Genomic DNA, 23,745 nt, shown 5'->3' with positions numbered 1-23,745 from the left:
CCCATCGATCTGCTTTATACACTGGGCCTCCAAGTATGAGTTTGTTTGACAGATAGGTCCTACCATTTAAAAAAGGTGAAAGTGGCCAGGCTCAGTGGCTTACACTGTAATCCCGGCACTCTGGGTGGCTGAAGTGTGAGGATCACTTGAGCCCAAAAGTTTGAGACCAGCCTGAGCAACATAGTGAGACGCTGTCTAAAAAAAAAAAAAAAAAAAAAAGGTGAAAGCCATGGATGTAAAATCTAGTTTCAATATTCTTAATTTTCCAGTGTCATAGCAGTTTCCTGGAGCAATGCAGGTAGAGTGCCTGGTCAGGCCACCGAGGAGATTTCTTGCTTCTCTCAGAGGGTGGCTCTTTTGTCAAACTGCCCATGAACTCCCTTAGGAGAGAAAAGGATGGAAAGTAAGGAAAGATACCCTCAAAACTTGTTTGCTTTGCAATCTGTGAAATTTACCCCCTTTTTGTAATTTATTACACATATCCTTTGAGGGGATAGGTGGGGTAAAGACAGTTACCCAACCCCTGTCCTGGTAATGTCCACAGCAATTCAGGACTCTCAGGGTTCCAAAGTTACACTGTGGGCTGGGACTAGGAATGCATTTTGACTTTGGTGGGCCTCAGGCACTTTTGCCTTTGGGGGCCCTTCTTACCATAAAAATACTGAAAAAAAATTTTATGACTATGTTTGTATAAAAGTAAATATTATCCAGGCTAATTTTATTATTATATATTCATTATTACTATATGTATTTTTCTTCTGATTTATTTTTATTTCCTTACCTCACCCTCTATTATTGGACATTTATTGTATCTAATTTTTTACTTTTATAAACCATGCTTTTTTTAAATTTTAAAATAAATTAAAAATATAACATTTTTGTGGGTCCTTAAAATATCACGGGCCCTAGGCACTGGGCCTGCTGAGTCTACTGGGTAAGTCAGCCCTGCTTGGGACAGGGAGATTAGGTTGGGGGAGGAGGACTCCTCTTCATGTCTTAGTGGCACAGTTTTAAGTGAGTCAATTATTTCGTATTTCACTTATAGTACCCATGTTCTCATTTCTGGTTCCCCACTCCCTGCCCAGCACATTAATACTATGAATCAGACGTGAATGTCATTGGGGTGGAACTGGAGACAGATCAGAGAGACGGAATCGCACCCTTTCCCGGAAGACCAAGGTTTTCGTATGGGGCTCTGCTCATCAAGCTTAACTTCTTCATTCATTGGGATGTTTTCCCAAGTAACTCTCCATTACTCATGCAAATGAGATTTTGGAAAGTCTGTCCCATCAGACTTTGTCAGACATGCCCAAACAAGTTTGAATTCCATTTAGACTCAAGACAGGGCTCCGTATATTTCAAAAACGTTAGGGTTATTTTTATTAATCTTTTCTTTTGATCTGTAAGAATACCTTAAAAGATGAAGAATGAGAATAAGGGGTGTTTATAAGTAGATATTCTTATTTCCACTGTCTGTGCCTTAAGTTAGGCTCTTATCAGCTTTCACTTGGATCCTTACAGTGTCTTCAGGACCAACTTTCAGTTTTTACCTCCACTAAAGTTTATTCATCAGACACTAGTATTAATTTATTTTAAAATTTGGCTGGGGCCAGGCACAGTGGCTCACGCCTGTAATCCCAGCACTTTGGGAGGCCGAGGCGGGTGGATCACGAGGTCAGGAGTTCAAGACCAGCCTGGCCAACATAGTGAAACCCCGTCTGTACTAAAAATACAAAAATTAGCCGGGCATGATGGTACACACTTGTAGTCCCAGCTGCTTGGGAAGCTGAGGCAGGAGAATTGCTTGAATCTGGGAGGCGGAGGTTGCAGTCAGCTGAGATCGTGCCACTGCACACCAGCCTGGGCGACAGTGTGAGACTTCATCTAAAAAAAAAAAAAAATTGGCTGGATACCTCCTGACTGCAGGATATAGTTGAATTCCAAACCATAGATAGCATAGAGGGTCCTTCATAATTTGACCTTACTAGCATAATTTTTTTCTTTTTCCTTCTAATTTATTCACCAGTTGTATCGGTCAGTTAATGCTATGTAACAAACTCTCAAAACTAAGGGCTTAGTGCCAAACAATATTATTATAGCTCTCACCTTTGTGGATTGTCTGGAGTCAGCTAATCTAGGCTGGGTTCTATTCTGGCTGGAGACTTAAGCTTGGTCAGCTCTGTTCCATGTGGCACATCTAGACCAGGGACCTCCATGCACTTTTATCCCCCTGGAACTAGTAAATTGACTAGGCATGCACTTCTCATAGTAACAGAAGAAGTTCAAAAGAGCAGCCTGCAAGCTCTTGAGTCCTAGGGTAGGAATTGGTGCATCATTACTTTTGGCCCATTTTACTGGCTAAAGCAATAAAATGGATAAATTCAGAGACTCATGGATACATCCAGAGTCAGGAGGCAGAAAAATAAACTTTGCCTCTTGATGGAAAAAAACTGCAAAGTCACATGGCAAAAGGTGTGGATAGAGTGAGAGGTGAAAAATTGAGGCTGTTAATACAAAATTTACCACACCAGCAATCCACTGAATTTTAAAAATTTCCCGAACACACCATGTCTGTTTATGAAAGAGATGATAAGGATTCATTCCAGGTCATTGAGTCATGAGGAACCTTGGAAAGTTTATTATTGCTTAAAGACTGTTGTGATGTCTCTTGCTTCTTTGTTCTGTGACTTCTTTAGTCCTTCCCTCACTGATTCTATTAATCCAGACAGCCTTTCCATACCTCCTACATGATAAGAGTCTGTTTCTGATGCTTCCAACTGAAAACCTTGACTGAATAGCTTGATAACTTGAATAATCTCATTATTTCTGCCCAAAGATTGTCTTTCTTGCAAAGTGAGAGAAGGTAAATTAAAGAAGTGAATAATGTGGTAAAAGTTTCCATACCTTCATACAAATGAAATTAATGGAGTGATTTCCCTTTTGAATTAGAATCTGGCTGTGAGCACAACCATGTTAGAGAACCAAATAAGCACACAACCATGGGGCTCATCACCACCCTTTGGAAGTGCAGCTGGGGATGGGGAGTGAGGGAGCCAGTGTGAAGATGCTTTCCATCCTAACCCTGTTTGAGTACAGTAAGTGGCACATGTGCACCTGCCCCAGGGGAAGAGAAAGGATCTGAAAATCAATCTAAGAAGTATTTCTCCACTTGCAGTTTTCTTTGTATCCACTGGACACATTTAGTTTCTACTTCTTTCTTAAGAACTATTTTAAGGAAGTGCTGCCTTCTATTCTAATAATATTCCCCTTCCTTGCCCTAACTCCTTGGTACAAGTTTACTTTGTGCCTCTTTTACAACATGTATTATTGTTATTTACCTACACATCAATATATATGTTAATCTAGGCTGTGACTACCTAAGTCATCATAATAGACATTTGTCTTTCTATTTTTAGTAGGATGGATCAAATGAATGCTGAATTTGTTTTATAAGACCATAAACAATCTGGAGGCAAGATTATTTATCCTTTGCTTTTTCATCCTTCACATTACCTCATATAATTCCTTGGACTTAGAAGTCACTCTATAAATAAATACTTGTTGAATGATGTAAACAAAAATATGCTTACTCTTGAGGCTCTGAATTTTATTATTGAAGTATTTATTTATGTTATTAAATCTTCTGTGAGATTAGGAGGCTTAAGAGAATATTCTTATGGATTCTTCTTAAAATTTATCATTTCCTCTCCGAGATCCATATGAGAAAAATTTGGAGGAGATGGAATTTAGTATTGAGAACAGATAACTGATGGCTGATTATTAATACTCTTTCACAGGTGATATGAATCCATCACTCTTCATCTTAATTAGTGAAGGTATATGTATTCCCTAAAATATAAACATAGGTTAGATTTTATTAAATATAGATTTCTGTTTGTCTCTCATTGGCTTTGTTTAATAATAGGACAAAGAACTATGTTCTTGGTGTGGGCTTATGACAAGTTTTGCCTACAGAAAGTTCTTTAATTTTCTGTAATTCCATAGTTTTCAGAAGCACTGTAGCAATGACACATGGAATGTGTCTTTCAAAGTTACTGACAATATAGTGAAATGTTAGATGATTAAATACACTTCATGATATTTGGGATAATTATGTGGGACAAAGGAGGGCATATTAAGTATTACACAGTATGTTTTGTTAACACATGTACTTTGCGTTTTTCCTAAGGATCTAGCACAAACTACCTCACTTTTTTTTTTTTTTTTTTTTTTGAGTCTCCCTCTGTTGTCGAGGCTGGAGTGCAGTGGCATAATCTTGGCTCACTGCAACCTCCACCTCCCAGGTTCAAGCAATTCTGGTGCCTCAGCCTTCCGAGTAGCTGGGATTACAGGCGTCCACCATCATGCCCGGCTAATTTTTGTATTTTTAGTAGAGATGGGGTTTCACCATGTTGGCCAGGCTGGTCTCGAACCCCTGACCTCAAGTGATCCGCCTGCCTCAGCCTCCCAAAGTGCTGGGATTACAGGTGTGAGCCACTGTGCTGAGCCAAACTACCTCACTTTTTAATGGGTTTTGTAAAGCAATATATATCTTTTAAAAAGTCTAAGAAAAATTATGCAATAATAAGTAATAATGAAGAAACACATACCTAAATAATAAAAATTATGAGATTTTGAGATTTTAGGTTCTTTAGGAAATGCCATGAAATATCTGAAGAGCTAGAGTTTTAGAGCCTTTTTAAAGTTATTTATTTCTGTGCAACAAATCACCCCAAAATTTATCAGCTTAAAACAATGAACATTTAGTTCACACAGTTTTTGTGGGTAGTGAATCTAGGAGCAACTTATCTATGTAATTCTAGCCTGTGGGGTTGTGTCAAGATCTTGTCTGGGGCTGCTATCATTTGAAGACTTGATTGAGACTGAGGGCTCTGCTCCCTGGATGCCTCAGTCGTAAGACTGGCAATTTGGTGCTGGTTGTTGGCAGGAGACCTCCCCATAGGACTGCTTAAGTGTTGTTATCACATGGCAGATGTCTTCCCCTAGAACGAGTGATCCAGAGGGGGCAATGTGGAACTTGCCATATATTTTTTTGAAATAGCCACACACTGTAATTTCTGCTATGTCTTATTGATTACACAGGTCTGCCCTATTCATTGAGGAGGTGACCATTCAGGAGGTGGGAATCATTAGGGATCATCTTGGACAATAGTTACTAGAGCCTTTTTGAAATAAGATCTGCAAGTGGTACTACAAATGTTTTGTTGAACATCAGGATAGGTGAACACATATTAATTTGTTGAATTTTATATTAATTAATATTAGTTAACATTTTGAACGGTTTTACAATAGAAAACATTTAAGAAAATTAATGGAATTTATTGTTAGATTCAGGAATAGCAAAAACAGTGTTTTTGAGATGTAGTGTCATTTGAGAAGACATAGCAAATATGTTTCCATCCTTCCTCAGTGATGTGAGTTGGCTCTGTATCTCCACCCAAATCTTATCTTTAACTGTAATCTCACATGTCGAGGGAGTGTCCTGTAATCCCTATGTGTTGAGGAAGGGAAATGATTGGATTATGGGGGCGGTTCCTCATTCTGTTGGTGATAGTGAGTGAATTGTTATGAGATCTGATGGTTTTATCAATGGTATTTTTTCCTGTGTGCTCACACTGCCCTGCTGCATTGTGAAGAAGGTGCCTGCTTCACCTTCCACCATGATTATAAGTTTCCTGAGGGCTCCCCAGCCGTGCAGAACTGTGAGTCAATTAAACCTCTTTACTTTACAAATCACCCAGTCTCGGGCAGTTCTTTATAGGAGTGTGAAAACAGACTAATACACTCAGTTTGTGTCTTGGGAATTTTAGTTTTATGGAATACTGTTGACTAAATAAACAAAAGAGGCATATGAACTCTCAAAATTCACTGATATAGATGCATAATTATTTTCATGTGGTCTTATATTAAAATATGAGATAAGAACTGCATTTCCCCTCCCTCCATCCCTTGACCCAGAACCCAGTTCTTCTTCACATTTATTTTTCACTAGCATAACTAAAACTGGTACATCCTCTGATATTTATACTCTTATCCTCATCTCTCTAAATAAATTAGATTCCTATTGAGCTTGGAGCCTGTGCATAATAATTATGCTTGATTAAATTTACTGCTTTGCATTTTGAAAAACATTATTCCTCGTCCGTTGTTTTCATCTCTCTAACTAACTGAAACTTCTTGAGGGAAAGAATCTTGACTGATATTTCTCTTGGATTCCTAACCCTGGAGTGCTGTGGCACAGTGCTGCTTGCATAGCTTGTCATAACTCACTGAACAGTTGGTACGTAATTCAAAGGGATGTCATACCTGAAATATCAGATGCTGTAACCTAGAATCAGGCATACTAACTTAGATTTCTCCATAGCCTTCTGAAACGAAAAGTCTGGATTTTTTGTTGTCTTTTCTAGTATGAATGTCAAGGAATAAAGAATAGTGCATTGCCCAACCATAGGCATTATCGTATTCTGGAAATATTTTTTTCTGATTGCATTGCATCTGTTTTAGATGACTTGATTTAAACAAGCTTTTCATGAATGCCTAATTTTTTTTATTTTTTTATTTTTTTTTTACTAAAAACACTGTAGTTTTCTTGTATAGGGTAGCTATCAGAGAAGTGATATTATAAAAAGTAGAATTTACTTGAAACCCAATAATGTTATGTTTCTGGAACTATTATAGTTTTTGAACAGGTTTAAGTAATGGACTATGTTCTGTTAGGACTTTGCGTAAAAGATGCTATACACATTTAGTTACAGATAGTGCCTGTAGCAATTTTGATGTTTAAATTTATATGGCAGCTCTTCAAATCCCATTTTTTTTCTTTATCAAATCACATTTTTAGAGCCAACAGGTCTATGGAATACAGGGTCCAGTCGCCCAGAGCAGTCATATAAATGTTTAATTTAAAGAGTCACAAGGGGTAAGAACGGATGTCAAGCAGCCCTGATACATTCTTGTGCCTGTAAGGAGGATTCCACAGGCCAGTGCCATCAGGGTTTTGCCTGCAGGAAGCAAGAGAAAGTTAATGCAGATCAGGAAAGTTTCTCAAGAAAGTAACCTGTGTGGACAAATATTGTTTAGGGCCATACAATGCCTTTTCTTTCCTTCTTTCTAAACCTTGAAATTTACAGTAAGTCATCTAAAGGCAGTGCAGCTTGACTAAGTGCTGATGAAACCATAAAAGGGTATACTTTAGAAACACTCTTTTGGCCCATGCTATTTGGGCCAGTGTCATTTGGGGAGAACCTGGATTGCATGATGAAGAGTAGGAGGCAGCTGCTCTCTCTATTCCTTCTTTTAATGATGATTGGGAATATTCTGGGCCTGCCTAACAGGCCACAAGAACACTGCTGCTTCTGTTGCTGTCCATCTGCTTGAAGCAGTTTAGGGGAAAGACCATGTGGTCTGTCTGTTTTGAATACTAAACAGCACCCTTTAAACCTCAAAGCTTTGGTTTCAGTGTCTGTGAAATTTGGGCGTCCTTAGGGTTTTACTGATCCTTCAAGGTCCTTCCAGCTTGGACATTTTGGATTCTGTTACATGCAATGGGTGGAAACTGCTCTATGAAACACATTAAAAAAATGTGTCCAGGATTGTGAAGCTGGACTGCTTACAGATTTATAAATTTTCAATTGTTTACGGCGTTAAAAAAATTTGTTTAACACTTTGGCAGACTCTGTGGAGAATGTAGAAATAAACTACTAGTTACAGTTTATAACTCAGGGAGACAAGGTACAATTAATACATGTTAAACAAAATACTAATTGTGCCACTTAAAATTTTTGTTTCTGATTTTTTTAGTCCAAAATCCAAATTTTCTGATTCAAGTCAATTTTTGTGTCTCAGTCGTCGTTTTTTGTTTGTTTTCCTCACATTTCCTAAGGCACTGTTTTGGTAGTTTATAATTTTTGTTACTTTCATGATTTTGTTCCTTTTCTCATTTTCTAAATTTCTGAATTTGGTTTTGGTGAATTGATTTTCTGTCTGAATAACTCTACAGATTATTTTGGGAATTTTAGGTATATAGTAGTAGCCTCTTCAAGTAACAGTTATGTGGTTAGTTCATTTCTTATAATTATGTTCTTTTCTGTTTCATATCTAGAATTTCCAGTATAATGTCAAATTATGATGGTACCAATAGGCATCCTTATTTTGCTTTTTATTTTAATGTGAACAATAACCATTATTATATATAAGACACTTTCTGTTTGCCTGTATTATATCATTTAATCCTCATAATAAGCATAGGAGGTATGTGCTATTATTATTCCCATTTTACAAACTTGAGAGGTTGAATAATTTGCTTGAGAATGTCCTAAAGTGACTGAGTCAAGATTTGAAGCCAAAAGCAGAGCATGTGTGCTCAACCACTTTATCATTCCACCTTCCATGTGATTTTCACTTGAGAGTACCATGAAGATCATTGTATGTTTTTACATTTGACTTATAAATTAATGGATTTCCTAATGTTGAATAAAGTGCATTATTTTTACTCTCACCTGTTACCTCTACATCGATTTGTGTTTCTTTGCTATTAAACTTTAGATTGAACACTAACAAAATTTATTGTTGTGAATAAAACATTTTTTGACATTGCATGTCTTTTTTTTAATTTCTCTGGCTTTACTAGACTATAGACAAACAAAAATAAATCCTTGTGTCATTGGGCAATGTAGTAACTATCACGTATAAATTTTACTGCTATGTTAGTTAAATATGTCTAAGGAGCAGGGAAATGGCATTTGTTGTGTACCTACTATTTTCAAGTTCTCATCACATCCAATTACTTTTTTTTTTACACTGAGGTGAATTCACATAATGTAAAATTAACCATCTTACAGTACATAATTCAGTGGCATCAACATTTGCAATGTTGAGCAGCCATCACCTTCATTTAGTTTCAAAACCATTTCATCCTTCCAAAAGGGTACACTATACATATTAAACAGTCATTCGCCATTCTCCATACCTCACAGGCCCTGGCAACAACAAGTTGGCTTTGTTCTCTATAGATTTACCTATTCTGGATGTTTCATATAAATGGAATCATACAATTTATGACCTGTGGTGTCTGGCTTCTTTCAATTAGTGTAATGTTTTCAAGATTCATGCAACATCATGGCATACATCAGTACTTCATTACTTTTGTTGGTTGAATGGTATTCCATTGTATGGATATACCAAATTTTGTTTATTCATTCATCCATGAATGGACACTTGGCTTGTTTCCACTTTTTGTCTATTGTGAATAGTGCTGCTATGGCATCAATGTACAAATATCTATTGAAATACCTGCCTTCAGTTTTTTTTTTGGGCATATTCCTAAAAGGGGAATTGCTGGGTCAGTTAATAGTATGCAAGTTTTTGAGGAACCAACAAACCTTTCCACAGTGGCTGCGCCATTTTACATTCCTGGTAGCAGCATACGAGGGTTCTAGTTTCTCTGCATCCTAGTCAAGTCTTGTTATTTTCTTCTTCTTTTTTTTTGTTATAGCCATCCTAGTGGGTATAAGGTGGTATCTCATTGGGATTTTGATTTGTGTTTCCCTGATTATTTGTGTTGGTCATCTTTTCATGCGCTTGTTGGCTTTTGTATATCTTCTCTGGAGAAATGTCAAAAATGCTTTGCCCATTTTTTGACTATATAGAAATGAAAATTTGTTGTCTATCTCCTGTGATTATATTCTCACTTCCACCAAATAATTCACAGAGTTTTATAATTCACAGCAAAGAGTTAGTGCTATGACTTCCAGAATATTCTTGTTGTATGTTAGTGTCAAAACTCTTTCAAAGGCTTTCCTTTGTACTAGACAATTTTCTGTTGCATGGTGATATTAATGACAGTGATTCTGAGAGGAAAAACCTTGCTTTTCTTGTATGGGAAATGCTTAATTGAGAAATGCCAAAGTTGTTGACACTAAAGAATGATTAGTTAGAGGATCATGGTCAGAAATAGTTGGGTGGCCAGGACACTTACAACTGGTAGGAAGAGGAAGGGAGTGAAATTCTTAAGCTGAATAATCAGGGCATTTCCTTTGAAGCTTCTTTCTGTTGCTTTTTTCTACCTTAAAAACTACTTGTGTTATTGCCAAAGAGTATTATTAACTTCAAAGCCAGGAGTCCATTGCCCATTTTTAATTTTTTTTGGTCTTTTTGTTAAATTCTAAGACTTCCTTATATATTCCTAATACTAGACCCTTGTCAGGCAAATGATTTACAAATATTTTCTCCCATTCAGTGGGTTGCATTTTTACTTTCTTCATAGTGTCCTCAATGCACAGAAATTTTAAATTTGGTAAAATCCAATTTGTCTATTTTTTCTTTGGTTGCTTATGCTTTTGTTGTTATATCTAAGAAGGTATGGCCAAATCCAAGGTCATGAAGATTTATTCATATGTTTTCTTCTAAGAATTTTACAGTTTATAGGTCTTACATTCAGGTATTTGACCAATTTTGAGTTAATTTTTGTATATCGTATGAGATAGGGGTCCAACTTTATTTTTTTGCGTGTTGATATTCAGTTGCCCCAGCACCATTTGAAGAGTGTATTTGTTTCCCATTGAATGTTTTTGGCACCTTTGTCAAAAGTCGATTGAGCATGGGTTGGATGAGTTTATTTTTGGACTTACATTTATTCCATTGATTTAGATGTCTATCTTTATGCTAGTATCACACTGTTTTGGTTATTGTAGTTTGATAGTAAATTTTGAAATAGGGAAGTGTGAGTCCTCCAGCTTTATTTTTCTTTTTCAAGATTGTTTTGCCTGTTCAGGGGAACTTTCAATTCCATATGAATTTTAGGATCAGTTTTTCTATTTCTGAAAAAAAGGCCCTTGGGTTTTTGATAGGGATTGCAAAGAATCTGTAGATAGCTTTGGGGAGTCTTGCCATCTTAACACTATTGTCTTTTAGTCCATGGACATAGGATGCCTTTCCTTTCATTTAGGACTTCTTTAATTTCTTTCAGCAATATTTTATACAAGTCTTGTGCTTTTTGGGTTAAATTTATTTCTAAGTATTTTATTGTCATTTATGGCATTTTAAATGGAATTGTTTTCTTAATTTTGTTTGCAGATTGTTCATTGTTTGGAAATAAAACTTATTTTTACATATTTACCCTGTACCCTACAACTTTAGTGAGTTAGTTTATTAGCTCTAGTAGGTTTTTTGGCATTCTTTATGATTTTCTGTATATGTGTAATCATATTCATTTGCAAATAAAGAGATTTTTTAGAATTACTGGTTTTTATTATTCTGATGACAGTGAACTTGGGGCAGTATTGTTTGTGTGTTTCTGCTCGGAGGTCACTGAACTTAGGGGGTTTGTAGCTGTCATGATATTTGGAAAATTTTTGGCCATTTGTGTGTGAATATTTTCAGTCACTCCCCATATCCCTTTCTGGAACCCCAATTAAATATATGTTCGACTGAGTATTTGTTCATTTTATTTCAGTTTTTTTCTCTCTGTGGTTCATTTGGCATGGTTCCTGTTGATATGCCTTTAAGTTAACTGACATTTTCTTCTGCAATGTCTTTCTCTTCTGTTAATGCCACTCAGTGAGAATTTTATTTTAGATGATGTGTGTTCTATCTATAGATGTCACATTTCATTCTGTTTCTTACATTTGCTCCTCTTTATGCTTACATTTTTATTTAATGTTGAACACTTACAATATTTATATTAGAAGTTTAAGATCCTTATTTGCTAATTCTGAAATGTATGTCATTTCTGGGTCTTTTTGTATGATTTTCTTCCTGGTTATGTATCACATATTTGTGCTTCTTCATGTGACCAGCAACTTCTGATTGGATGTTGGACATTATGAATTTTACATTCGGTTTTGTTGACTTCCTTTAAAGAGTGTTGGAGTTTGTTCTGATAGGCAGTTAAGTTACTTGAAGAGCAGCTTGATTTTTTCAAGAATTATTTTAAAGCATTGTTAACGTCCACAGAAGCCTTTACTCAAGGGTTAATTTAGCATTACTACTAAGAGATGATCCTTCTGGCCTTTATAATGAATGTACCACGTATCTTGCATGTCTGGTGGGAGACCTAATGAATCCCAACCTTGTGTGAGCTCTGGGAATTGTGACGTACAGCTCTTTAGTAATTGTTTTCTTCCCTGGCAGGGTTTCTTTGTCTAGCCTCATGGGTTTCCCCATTGCATGGGCAGACTTTCAGCCAAAGACTCAAGGACCCTATGCCGATTTCTGGAGCTCTTTCTCTATGCAGTGCCCTCATCTCCACACTGTTCCTTACAAATTCTAGCCTCTTAGTCCTCCTGTCATCTGATTTCTGTCTCTTCAGTTTAGTAAGATACTTGGGCTCTGTTTGGCTTTTGCCTTTTTGTGCCATGTTCTGGAAATTGTATCAGGCAGATATCAGGTAATTATAGCTCTTACCTTATTTGTTTCCATTCTCTGTCATCACAGTTCTGCACTGCCTGTTGTCAAATCCTGAAAGAGCTGCTGTAATATTTTGTCCAGTTTTGTAGTTATGTATAACAAGAAGACAGAAGTAGAAGCCAATGGCCTGAATTAGATCCTTTTAATAAAGCAAATAAAAAGTAGAAAAATAAGAGTTTTAAGGTACAGTGGGAGTTTGAATCTTGCCATTGACATTACTAAAATGCTACAAGAAAAAGGGACCTTAAAAATTCATGCAGGCCGGGCACAGTGTCTCATGCCTGTGTAATCCCAGCACTTTGGGAGGCCAAGGAGGGAGGATTCCTTAAGGTCACAAGCTCAAGATCAGCCTGGGCAATGTAGAGATACCCCATCTCTACAAGAAACAAAAACATTAGTTGAGTGTTGTGGTATGCACTTGTAGTCCATGCTACTCAGGAGGCTGAGGTGAAAGGAACGCTTGAGCCTAGGAGTTTGAAGTTACAGGGAGCTATGATTGCACCACTGCATTCCACCATGGGTGACAGAGCAAGTCTCTGTTTAAAAAAAAAAAGTCATGTAGTTGAATGCCTATTTAAAAAGTAATAAGACTGAGGTGAAGGAAAGCAAAATAATGTGCCTGTTGACGCCTGATTTCTGGCTTCACAGTTTGGATGCACAGAATCTGGGTCTCTTTATTCCTAGATCATTGTTAGTAATTGGAGTGTACTATCTTCTTACCATCTCAACTGAGTAGAGAGTATATCATTGCAATTGTCGTTAGCTATGGTAAAAATGATACTAACAGTCCATCCAGTGAGGTTTTAAGCGTATTCGCTCTTGCCCTTGGTTGCATTAAATTTTAGTTTTGATTTTATCTTTCTTGTGCAGTGTTTTATAGAATCTGACTTAATAGCATTGTTTTATAGCATCTGACTTAATATTACCTAATTATCTTGTTAAATCTAAAAATATACTTATAGAGATCAGCAAAAAGCCATGAAATTGAAAACATAGATAAAAATATTTTTATTTTTGTTTATTTATTTTTTTAAACAGAGTTTCCCTCTTGTTGTCCAGGCTGTAGTGCAATGGCATGATCTCAGCTCACTGCAACCTCTTCCTCCTGGGCTCAAGCAATTCTCCTGCCTCAGCCTCCCAAGTAGCTGGGATTACAGACATGCGCCATCATGCCTGGCTAATTTTGTATTTTTACTAGAGTTGGGGTTTCACTATGTTGGTCAGGCTCGTCTCAAATTCCTGACCTGAGGTGATCCACCCATCTCGGCCTCCCGAAGTGCTGGGATTACAGGCATGAGCCACCACATCCTGCCTTTATTGTTTTTTCTTTATTCATTTACCATGTGTTATTGACTAGTTTATATGTCTCTATTTTTCATTTACTACACAAATTGAGTAGCATTTTAGTATAATGAATAATGTGCCTCAATGATTTTAAAAATTGGCATCACTTTGTTTCCTTTTCTCATGCAAGGATATTTCTTTAATGGGAAAAATGTACCCCAACACATCACCTATGCAAGCAGAAACACCTGAGATACAGGCAGAAACACCTGAGATGCAAGCAGAGTATAAATTCCAGATGGGTGCTGAGGAATCGCAAACGGTAAAGTCTTTAATAAAAATCCTCCTTGCCTCTGTTAAAGTAACAGCATGCTTCCTGTTGCTTGAATGTTTATATAGAGAGTTAAAAAATTTTCTCTGATGTATTTTAGAAGTGTATTTACCTGTGAGAACATCTAACTCGATACCACACTGGGAATCTTGGCCATTTTGGCTCACTGTTGCTGGCTACCATGGACCTTCTGAGCTAAGGCCCCAAACTCTTTTTAGAAGGGGAAGATTTTAACAATTCTGATTTAGAGACATTTAGATCTAGAAGGTAGTTGGATAATTAATTAAAAATTGTTATCTTCTAAGAAAGCATTACTTTTGTCTGTATTCAGCTAGAAGAATTGTTAAAAGCATTGCAAGGGGAGAATTTGGTTGAAAAATATGGACAGTTGGTGACAGAAATTTGTTTTGGAAATAAAGCTTTCTTTTTATCCATCATTGGTAACATAACCATTGGATTCAACGCAATCTGGAACATATTCCTTGTGAATGGAAAGTATCTCCTTGTGTATAGAAACTCACGTTTACATAGAAAAGTGATAGACTGCTGGTCAGTTCCTCTACAAAGAGTTCATAAAATGTTACCATTAAATAACAAGCTCCTTTGGTTCCTGAAAATATGACCCCCACATACATAAAATTGTGATCGTATTTCATTTTTAGGTTAGCATATCATGTTCAGAAAGTGCATGGAATTTTTTCTTTTCACAAAAGCTATGGGTCCTGTAATGTTAGAGTTACCACAAATGGTAAAACTACTAGAGTTTGAGATGCTTTGGGGCCATATCTTTTTCTCCTTTCTATTCTTATCACCGGCCTCATGATCCAGCATGAGATGGTACTAGTAGCCCTTTGTAATAGTATGTGGATATATCAATTAGGAAGCCTTACCACATATGCGATGGACTTAAGACTGACATCTAGGGTAGCTGCCTCTAGTTGACATCATTTACAAATAGATATCAAAACTTCTGACCTCGATGCCTCTAACAGGTATAGTAAACTGAAAATACACTATCAATTAGGTTTCGCAAAATAGAAACTTTCATTAATATAATAAACTTAATACCATTCACTACATTCAGTATAAGGAAAGATACCATTTTGAATGAAACTGTGAAAAAGGCCAACAATCAGATATCTAGCTTAGGTATCATCTTGATTATTTAAAATAAAGAGTTAAACAAAAATATTAATTTATTTGTAATTCTGCTGGAATCATTCCCTAAGCATTGACATTTGCAGGCAATCACTGGACCTCTTCTGTCCTCTGGCTTTTTATAAGGAAGCTGACCCCCTTCTTTAGAGGTAAAATACCTTTTGACTTGGTACCGGGTCATGGATGCTTCCATCCATCCCTCCTGCCCTCAGACATCAGACTCCAGCTTCTTTGGCCTTTGGACTCTTGGACTTACACTAGTGGTTTGCCGGGGGCTTTTGGGCCTTTGGCCACAGACTGAAGGCTGCATTGTCAGATTCCCTACCTTTGAAAATTTTGTACTTGGACTGAGTCACTATTGGCTTCTTTCTTCCTCAGCTTGCAGAGGACACACACAAAAACCAAGTACAAGAAAAGATATATCCCTTGTAAAGATGTGAGTCAAGCCAATGGAGCAGCTGAATGGCTCCCTGTTAAATATTCAAATGTCCCCCACCCTCTTGCAGTTAGATGGGGTCATGTAGCTGTTTGTGGCCAATGGGTTGGGAAGGAAAGTGATATGGTCACTGTTCTGTGGTGACCATGGAAGCTGTGTTCTGGTGTGAAGGAACTACAACCTGGAAGAGCCTAGATGGCTGAGCTACCATGAGAAGTATACCTGCCCTAAAGAGCCACTTTGATTTGTAGTGAACACACTGCCCCAGTGTGTTGAACCACTGATTTTTTTTTTTGGTTGGGCATGGCCTATCCTGATGACCAGTGACAAAAATGAGGCTAAAAAAGTTTAAGTAACTTGGCTAAGGTCAAACATCTATTAATTAACAGATCCAGGATTTGAATTCAGTCCCATCTGGTTAAAAACATCTTCTTAATCTTTCCATAACACCATCCAGTAGCTTTATAAAAACATGAGCTCCTGCTTGATGACTTGTGATATGGAAAAAACAGAACCAACATGAGCTCAAGATTAAAGTTCTATTTTACAAAAATAAATTTCTTGGTCTAGCTATACCTTCTTGCATAATAAAGAAAATTTTATAGTATTTGGTATTGTATGCCATCTTTTACCCATAACAACTGTGGGGTGGCTGTAGTTTCTGAGACAAGGGCTGAGGAAAATAATTTGCCAGCCTTCACATTTTTCTTAAGTCAATTTGAGCTTCTCTTTCTAAATCTTCAGAGGAAAATTATCACCTATGCTTAGTTTCAAGCGTGCGTTTTCATATTCATCTTGTTGTCAGATAGAAACCGTTGCATCACTGAAAAGCCTAGAAGGACCAATTAAAAAAAAAAAAGCATTCTTGCACATTTACTTTTTCCAACAGAGTGTGCATAAGGAACTTCCTGAAACCATGTCAAGTATTCTCCAGATTGAACAAGAGGATATAGAATGGGGACCCTCAGAAGCAGAAAGCACAGTATTTAAACCTCAGGAAATTTCGCAAGTTCAGCCAGCAGAGGAATTAAGTAAACCTTTGGAAGATGGACAGCCCACAAGTGATTCAAAAGAAGCCAAGTGGGTGTCTTTAACGGTAAGAAACTGTTTATGTTGGAAACACCTAAGAGTTATGAGAATTGAGGATGTGCAGGTGTGAAGAATTGGCCCAGGCAAGGACCAAGGTATGGGGCTGGGGGTGGGGGTGATGGTGTGTTCACTCTGAAAAGGTGGCCTCAGAAGTGCAAGTTGCCCATTTAGGAAAAGAAAACATGTTTTTTGAGGGTTTCTAGTGTCAACCCTAATTGCAACTCTGGGGAGAGAAAACAGATTTTCAAGGAGGGAAGGAATTTTTAGTCTTTTAGAAATTGGCCAAGAATCTTCTAGTTACCATCTCAAGGAAGTCAGGAATTGTAATCCAGGAAATAGAACTTGGTGAATTTTATAGCTTTTATAACTTTACCTCATTTAAGTTCATACTTTTACTGCTGTGAGAATGTTTACAAGATTCATTTTATCCATTGTTTACATAATTTTTATCATATTTGCATATCACCTTGCCTTTACTGTAGGGTTTAAGTTTCCTCTTATCCATGGCTTTACTTTCCGAGGCTTTAGTTAGTTGTGGTCAACTGCAGTGTGGAAATAGGTGAATACACATAGGACAATAAGATATTTAGAGAGAGAGAGAGAGAGAGACCATATTCACATAACTTTTATTACAGTATGTTATAATTCTTCTATTGTATTATTAGTTATTGTTGTTAATCTTATATGGTGCTTAACGTATAAATTAAACTTTATCATCAGTATGTATGTATGGGAAAGAGCATAATGTATATAAAGTTCAAGCATCCACTGGGGTTTGGAACATATGCCTCACAGATACGGGAGGATTGTTGTATTAATTCTTTTTATTAATTTGAGTCACTTTTTTTACTTAAATAAATTTATTTAAAAATAGATATATTATTAGCATTAAAAAAAGCAGCCCCTTTTCCTTGAACCACAGCATATCATCTTGATTATCACCAGAAATCCTCTCCCAGACTGATTCAGATGGATGCCCCTTCTTGGGTAAACAGCCTTTCTGGGTAATTCCTCTACTTCTGGGTCTCCCCTCCCCACCAATGATTATGTTCCCAATACGCTTCACTGAGGTCAACTGGCCATTACTCATTCTTCAATTTTTGCCGGAGACTTCCAACTCTGAAACGTGGGATTTGTCTGTGGCCTTCCTCTTCCCTTGCTTTTTACAATATAAATCAATCTCCAAGGCTTGGAATTTCCCAAATATTATTCTCAAACGTTATTTTTCTTCTCTTTTCTAGTTACCCCATCCTAGTCTGGGTCCTGGTGACCTTATGTCTGAATTAATGCAGTGGTTTTTCTTCATTTCTCAAGCCCTATTTTCTCAGGTTTATCCTACATGACACTAGCCTATTGATCTTCCATGAATAACAGGTAATAAGGAAGATCCACAAGTAATAGTTGACCAGAGGAAATCTACCACTGCTTCCAGGGACAAGGGTCTTATCCTGTTGTTGGTGACTGACCCCATCAGTCATGCTCTTTACAAAGCATGCGTTTGGATGTTTCTAAGAAGCATTCTAGGAAGAATGTTTTGATCAGAATGACTTGGTAAATGGATTAAAAAGACTCTAAATTGAAACGAGAAATGTTTCAAGGGGAGGAGAAGAGAATGTCTAATAAAATATTATGCCTTATTGTTGTGGGATATTGTGGGACCCTTCAGAAATGCCATAAAATATCACTAAACTATTCCCACCAAGTCTTCTCCAAGAATCATATATTTATTTGTGTTAACATCTCAAGACCAGTTGTTATCCATGAACTTTACACTGTATGTGGACATTTGAGTCCATAAGGTTAGTTTCTAGCATTTCTGCTCAAAATGTTAGCAGAATGATGAACAATATGCTCCAGCAAGCCTGGCCAGTTTGAGGATTAAGGGGAAAGAAGACTTTTCTGACATGATTAAACAGAAGTAGCACAGAGGTGTGATAAAGGAACAATGCAGGACTTTAATTGCTCAGATATATGTTGGGAGGTTTTGTTCAGCAGAAAAAGTAGAGAATTTGATCAATCCTTACCTAGTTGGCCATTTCTACTCCTAGAAGCTTGTTAATATAATGAAGGTGATTAGTATTTTTGTCTAAATCATGACGAACGAAAGGAAGTTAGATAGAAATAATAGTGATTCTGTGAAGAAATAACTGACACAAAGCCAATAATAGGATGGTTGAACATTTTAGAAAATGTCAGTGAAAGTCTATAAAAAGTATAGATAGGATCAATGACCTGATATTATAAATGGAAGAAAGTTTAACAGGTATGGGGATGCCTTAAATCTCCCAAATTCTCACAAAACATGTATGGGTAATCTATTGCATTTAGAGTTTTAAAAATATCCGTAGAAATGCATATCCATAGAAAAATATAAAGGTGGCATGTTGCTATAAAATTGTACCAAGAAAGCCGAGATCCAGAATGGGTTTAGTCCTATGAATAATGTTAAGAAAAAAACAAGTATTTTTGATGTTAGTTTTGGAGCAAAGAGAGGGGGAATAAAAGAAAGATAACTCTGTCATATGGATGAATAGTGTGATGACAAGAGATGACAGCTGCCTTAATGTATTTTTGGAAAAAGATTGAGGTTTTAAATAAATAGAAGTATAACAAAGAGAAAAGGAAGCTGATAAACTTATGCTTTGTGTCTTTTAAATCTGACAGGGAGAATGATCTTTAGAAAGAAGAATTCGTAATAGAAACTTAAAGTGCAAGATTTATAAAAGATTTTAAGAGTTAACTTGGATATCTGAGCCTGTTGGATAGCTCAGATAGATGGGTTTAAGCTTGTTGCACCTTTCAGCAGCAGCTTTGGGGAGCTGCTACAGTGGGAGAGGTGCAAATGCTTGGAGACTGGCAACTGCAAATATGACTTTTTTATTTTTTTAAGTGTGAGGGTTGAGATTTCTGCAATCTATGCATTGATCTTGGACAAAACTTTAGAATTATTATTATTTTTTTTATCTTTTTTTTTTTATTATACTTTAGGGTTTTAGGGTACATGTGCACAATGTGCAGGTTTGTTACATATGTATCCATGTGCCATGTTGATTTCCTGCACCCATTAACTCGTCATTTAGCATTAGGTGTATCTCCTAATGCTGTCCCTCCCCCCTCCCCCCACCCCACAACAGTCCTCGGAGCGTGATGTTCCCCTTCCTGTGTCCATGAGTTCTCATTGTTCAATTCCCACCTATGAGGAGAACATGCGGTGTTTGGTTTTTTGTCCTTGCGATAGTTTACTGAGAATGATGTTTTCCAGTTTCATCCATGTCCCTACAAAGGACATGAACTCATCATTTTTTATGGCTGCATAGTATTCCATGGTGTATATGTGCCACATTTTCTTAATCCAGTCTATCGTTGTTGGACATTTGGGTTGGTTCCAACTCTTTGCTATTGTGAATAGTGCCGCAATAAACATACGTGTGCATGTGTCTTTATAGCAGCATGATTTATAGTCCTTTGGGTATATACCCAGTAATGGGATGGCTGGGTCAAATGGTATTTCTAGTTCTAGATCCCTGAGGAATCGCCACACTGACTTCCACAATGGTTGAACTAGTTTACAGTCCCACCAACAGTGTAAAAGTGTTCCTATTTCTCCACATCCTCTCCAGCACCTGTTGTTTCCTGATTTTTTAATGATGGCCATTCTAACTGGTGTGAGATGGTATCTCACTGTGGTTTTGATTTGCATTTCTTTGATGGCCAGTGATGAGGAGCATTTCTTCATGTGTTTTTTGGCTGCATAAATGTCTTCTTTTGAGAAGTGTCTGTTCATGTCCTCTGCCCACTTTTTGATGGGGTTGTTTGTTTTCTTCTTGTAAATTTGTTTGAGTTCATTGTAGATTCTGGATATTAGCCCTTTGTCAGATGAGTAGGTTGCAAAAATTTTCTCCCATTGTGTAGGTTGCCTGTTCACTCTGATGATAGTTTCTTTTGCTGTGCAGAAGCTCTTAAGTTTAATGAGATCCCATTTGTCGATTTTGGCTTTTGTTGCCATTGCTTTTGGTGTTTTAGACATGAAGTCCTTGCCCACGCCTATGTCCTGAATGGTATTGCCTAGGTTTTCTTGTAGGATTTTAATGGTTTTAGGTCTAACATATAAGTCTTTAATCCATCTTGAATTAATTTTTGTATAAGGTGTAAGGAAGGGATCCAGTTTCAGCTTTCTACATATGGCTAGCCAGTTTTCCCAGCACCATTTATTAAATAGGGAATCCTTTCCCTATTTCTTGTTTTTGTCAGGTTTGTTGCAAGGCTGGTTCAACATACGCAAATCAATAAATGTAATCCAGCATATAAACAGAACCAAAGACAAAAACCACATGATTATCTCAATAGATGCAGAAAAGGCCTTTGACAAAATTCAACAACCCTTCATGCTAAAAACTCTCAATAAATTAGGTATTGATGGGACGTATCTCAAAATAATAAGAGCTATCTACAACAAACCCACAGCCAATATCATACTGAATGGGCAAAAACTGGAAGCATTCCCTCTGAAAACTGGCACAAGACAGGGATGCCCTCTCTAACCGCTCCTATTCAACATAGTGCTGGAAGTTCTGGCCAGAGCAATCAGGCAGGAGAAGGAAATAAAGGGTATTCAATTAGGAAAAGAGGAAGTCAAATTGTCCCTGTTTGCAGATGACATGATTGTATATCTAGAAAACCCCGTTGTCTCAGCCCAAAATCTCCTTAAGCTGATTAGCAACTTCAGCAAAGTCTCAGGATACAAAATTAATGTACAAAAATCACAAGCATTCTTGTACACCAATAACAGACAAACAGAGAGCCAAATCATGAGTGAACTCCCATTCACAATTGCTTCAAAGAGAATAAAATACCTAGGAATCCAACTTACCAGGGATGTGAAGGACCTCTTCAAGGAGAACTACAAACCACTGCTCAATGAAATAAAAGAGGATACAAACAAATGGAAGAACATTCCATGCTCATGGGTTGGAAGAATCAATATCGTGAAAATGGCCATACTGCCCAAGGTAATTTATAGATTCAATGCCATCCCCATCAAGCTACCAATGACTTTCTTCACAGAATTGGAAAAAACTACTTTAAAGTTCATATGGAACCAAAAAAGAGCCCGCATCGCCAAGTCAATCCTAAGCCAAAAGAACAAAGCTGGAGGCATCACGCTACCTGACTTTAAACTGTACTACAAGGCTACAGTAACCAAAACAGCATGGTACTGGTACCACAACAGAGACATAGATCAATGGAACAGAACAGAGCCCTCAGAAATGATGCCGCATAGCTACAACTATCTGATCTTTGACAAAACTCTAGAATTATTAAATGATCATTAAGAGAATTGTGTTTGAACCCTTCTTAAAGGAAGTGGTAATCACTTGGAGTATGGGTCCCTTAAGGATAAGCCATGGAAGACTAACCTCATTTATTTTCCTAGAATTCCTAGACTAAGCATCATAAAAATGTTAGACCTGGTGTTCAACGTGAGTATCGTGGGAAGAGCACAGCCTCTGCAACTAGATGTCCAAGGACCGAATCCTCTCTTTACCCTTTGCTAGTAGTGTGACCTCAGGCAAAGTACTGAACTCTACTATATGGCTGTATTGTAAAATGAGGATAATGACAGTGCCCACCTCATATTGTTTTTGTGAGGATTATATGTAGATGCTACAATATAAAGCACTTAGAACAATGCCTGACACACAGAAAACTCAATAAACATTAGTTATTGCTATTATCATTGGAATATCAGCAACCTGCTTATGAAAGCCTCCCAATGATGGTTTTGTAGAGGAGATTGTGGTCAGGTGGACTACTAAATGGATTTGTAACTACTTATGCAAAGGATGCACAACTAGTACATGGAAGTCTCATGGACTGCTACAGGGCTGTGTCCAATTCGATATATTTCCTAATGGTTTAGATGATGTATTAGTCTGTTTTCGTGCTGCTGATAAAGACATATCCAAAACTGGGCAATTTACAAAAGAAAGAGGTTTAATGGGCTCACAGTTCCACATGGGTGGGCAGGCCTCCCAATCATGGTGGAAGGTGAAACGTGTGTCTCACATGGTGACAGACAAGAGAAGAGAATGAGAGCCAAGAGAAAGAAGTTTCCCCTGATAAAACCATCAGATGTTGTGAGACGTATTAACTACCATGAGAACAGTATGGAGGAAACTGCCCCCATGATTCACTTATCTCCCACTGGGTCCCTCACACAACATGAGGGAATTATGGGAGCTACAATTCAAGATGAGATTTGGGTGGGGACAAGGTCAAACCATATCAGATGAGAAAATGGAAAACTTGCTGATTGAATTTGTAGATAGCATCAAAAATGCTACTGGCAAGAAGGCTCCATTGATTGCCCCCTCCACTCCACAGTACACCAGGACACAGAACCTGACTGTAACTTCATATCACTGAAAGAGGCATTGAAGACGTAGGAAAAATAGTCTTGCGTTGCTGACACCACCCCTCCCTGACCCATTGGCAGCTGAGGGGTGGTTCAGAGAGTTTTTCTGTGCCCTGGGGAGAGGGAGAGCCAGCAAGTGTGAAGTGTTGAACTCAATGCTGTCTCGTTATAGCAGAAACCAAAACTTAACCAAACTCAGCTGGTGCCTGCCCACAGAGGGTGCATTTAAATGAACCCTACCCAGAGAGGAATAGCTGATCTCAGTAGTCGGAGATTGATTTCTTAAAAGCCTTGCCACCACAGGCTAACATGCTCGGAGGCCCCAAATAAATTTGAAGGGCAGTGTAGGCCACAAGTACTGCAACACGTAGGTAAGTCCTAGGGTTGAACTGGACTCAGAGATAGTGGACTAGGGAGGCATGCAGCCTACTGAGACACCAGCCAGGGCAGCTAAGTAGTGCTGGCATAACTCCTCCCCTAACCCCAGGCTGCATAGCTCATGGCTCCAAAAGCGACTCCTTCCTTTTGCTTTAGAAGAGGAGATGGAAGAGTGGGGAAGACTTTGTTTTGTGTCTTACATACCATGCTCAGCCACAGCAGGATAGG

At 37.6% G+C, this 23,745-nt stretch overlaps 1 protein-coding gene across 5 annotated transcripts in view; it reads left to right on the top strand.

Annotated features, from left to right (window-relative positions):
- Window positions 1–23,745, top strand: part of TTC6 (tetratricopeptide repeat domain 6) — a 256,504-nt gene that overhangs the window by 71,171 nt on the left and 161,588 nt on the right. For all 5 annotated transcript variants that reach the window (XR_010122452.1, XM_063645902.1, XM_063645901.1 and 2 more), the window contains 2 exons: window positions 13,901–14,032; window positions 16,525–16,731. Coding sequence is in view for 4 of the 5 variants with exons in the window: in XM_063645902.1 (XP_063501972.1) it covers window positions 13,901–14,032; window positions 16,525–16,731 (339 nt within the window). In the remaining variant the exon portion in view is untranslated. The remainder of the gene's footprint in view (window positions 1–13,900; window positions 14,033–16,524; window positions 16,732–23,745) is intronic.

Source organism: Symphalangus syndactylus, chromosome 9 (genome assembly GCF_028878055.3).
Source record: "Symphalangus syndactylus isolate Jambi chromosome 9, NHGRI_mSymSyn1-v2.1_pri, whole genome shotgun sequence".
NCBI classification, from domain to species: domain Eukaryota; kingdom Metazoa; phylum Chordata; class Mammalia; order Primates; family Hylobatidae; genus Symphalangus; species Symphalangus syndactylus.
This window is presented reverse-complemented; position numbering and strand designations above follow the sequence as displayed.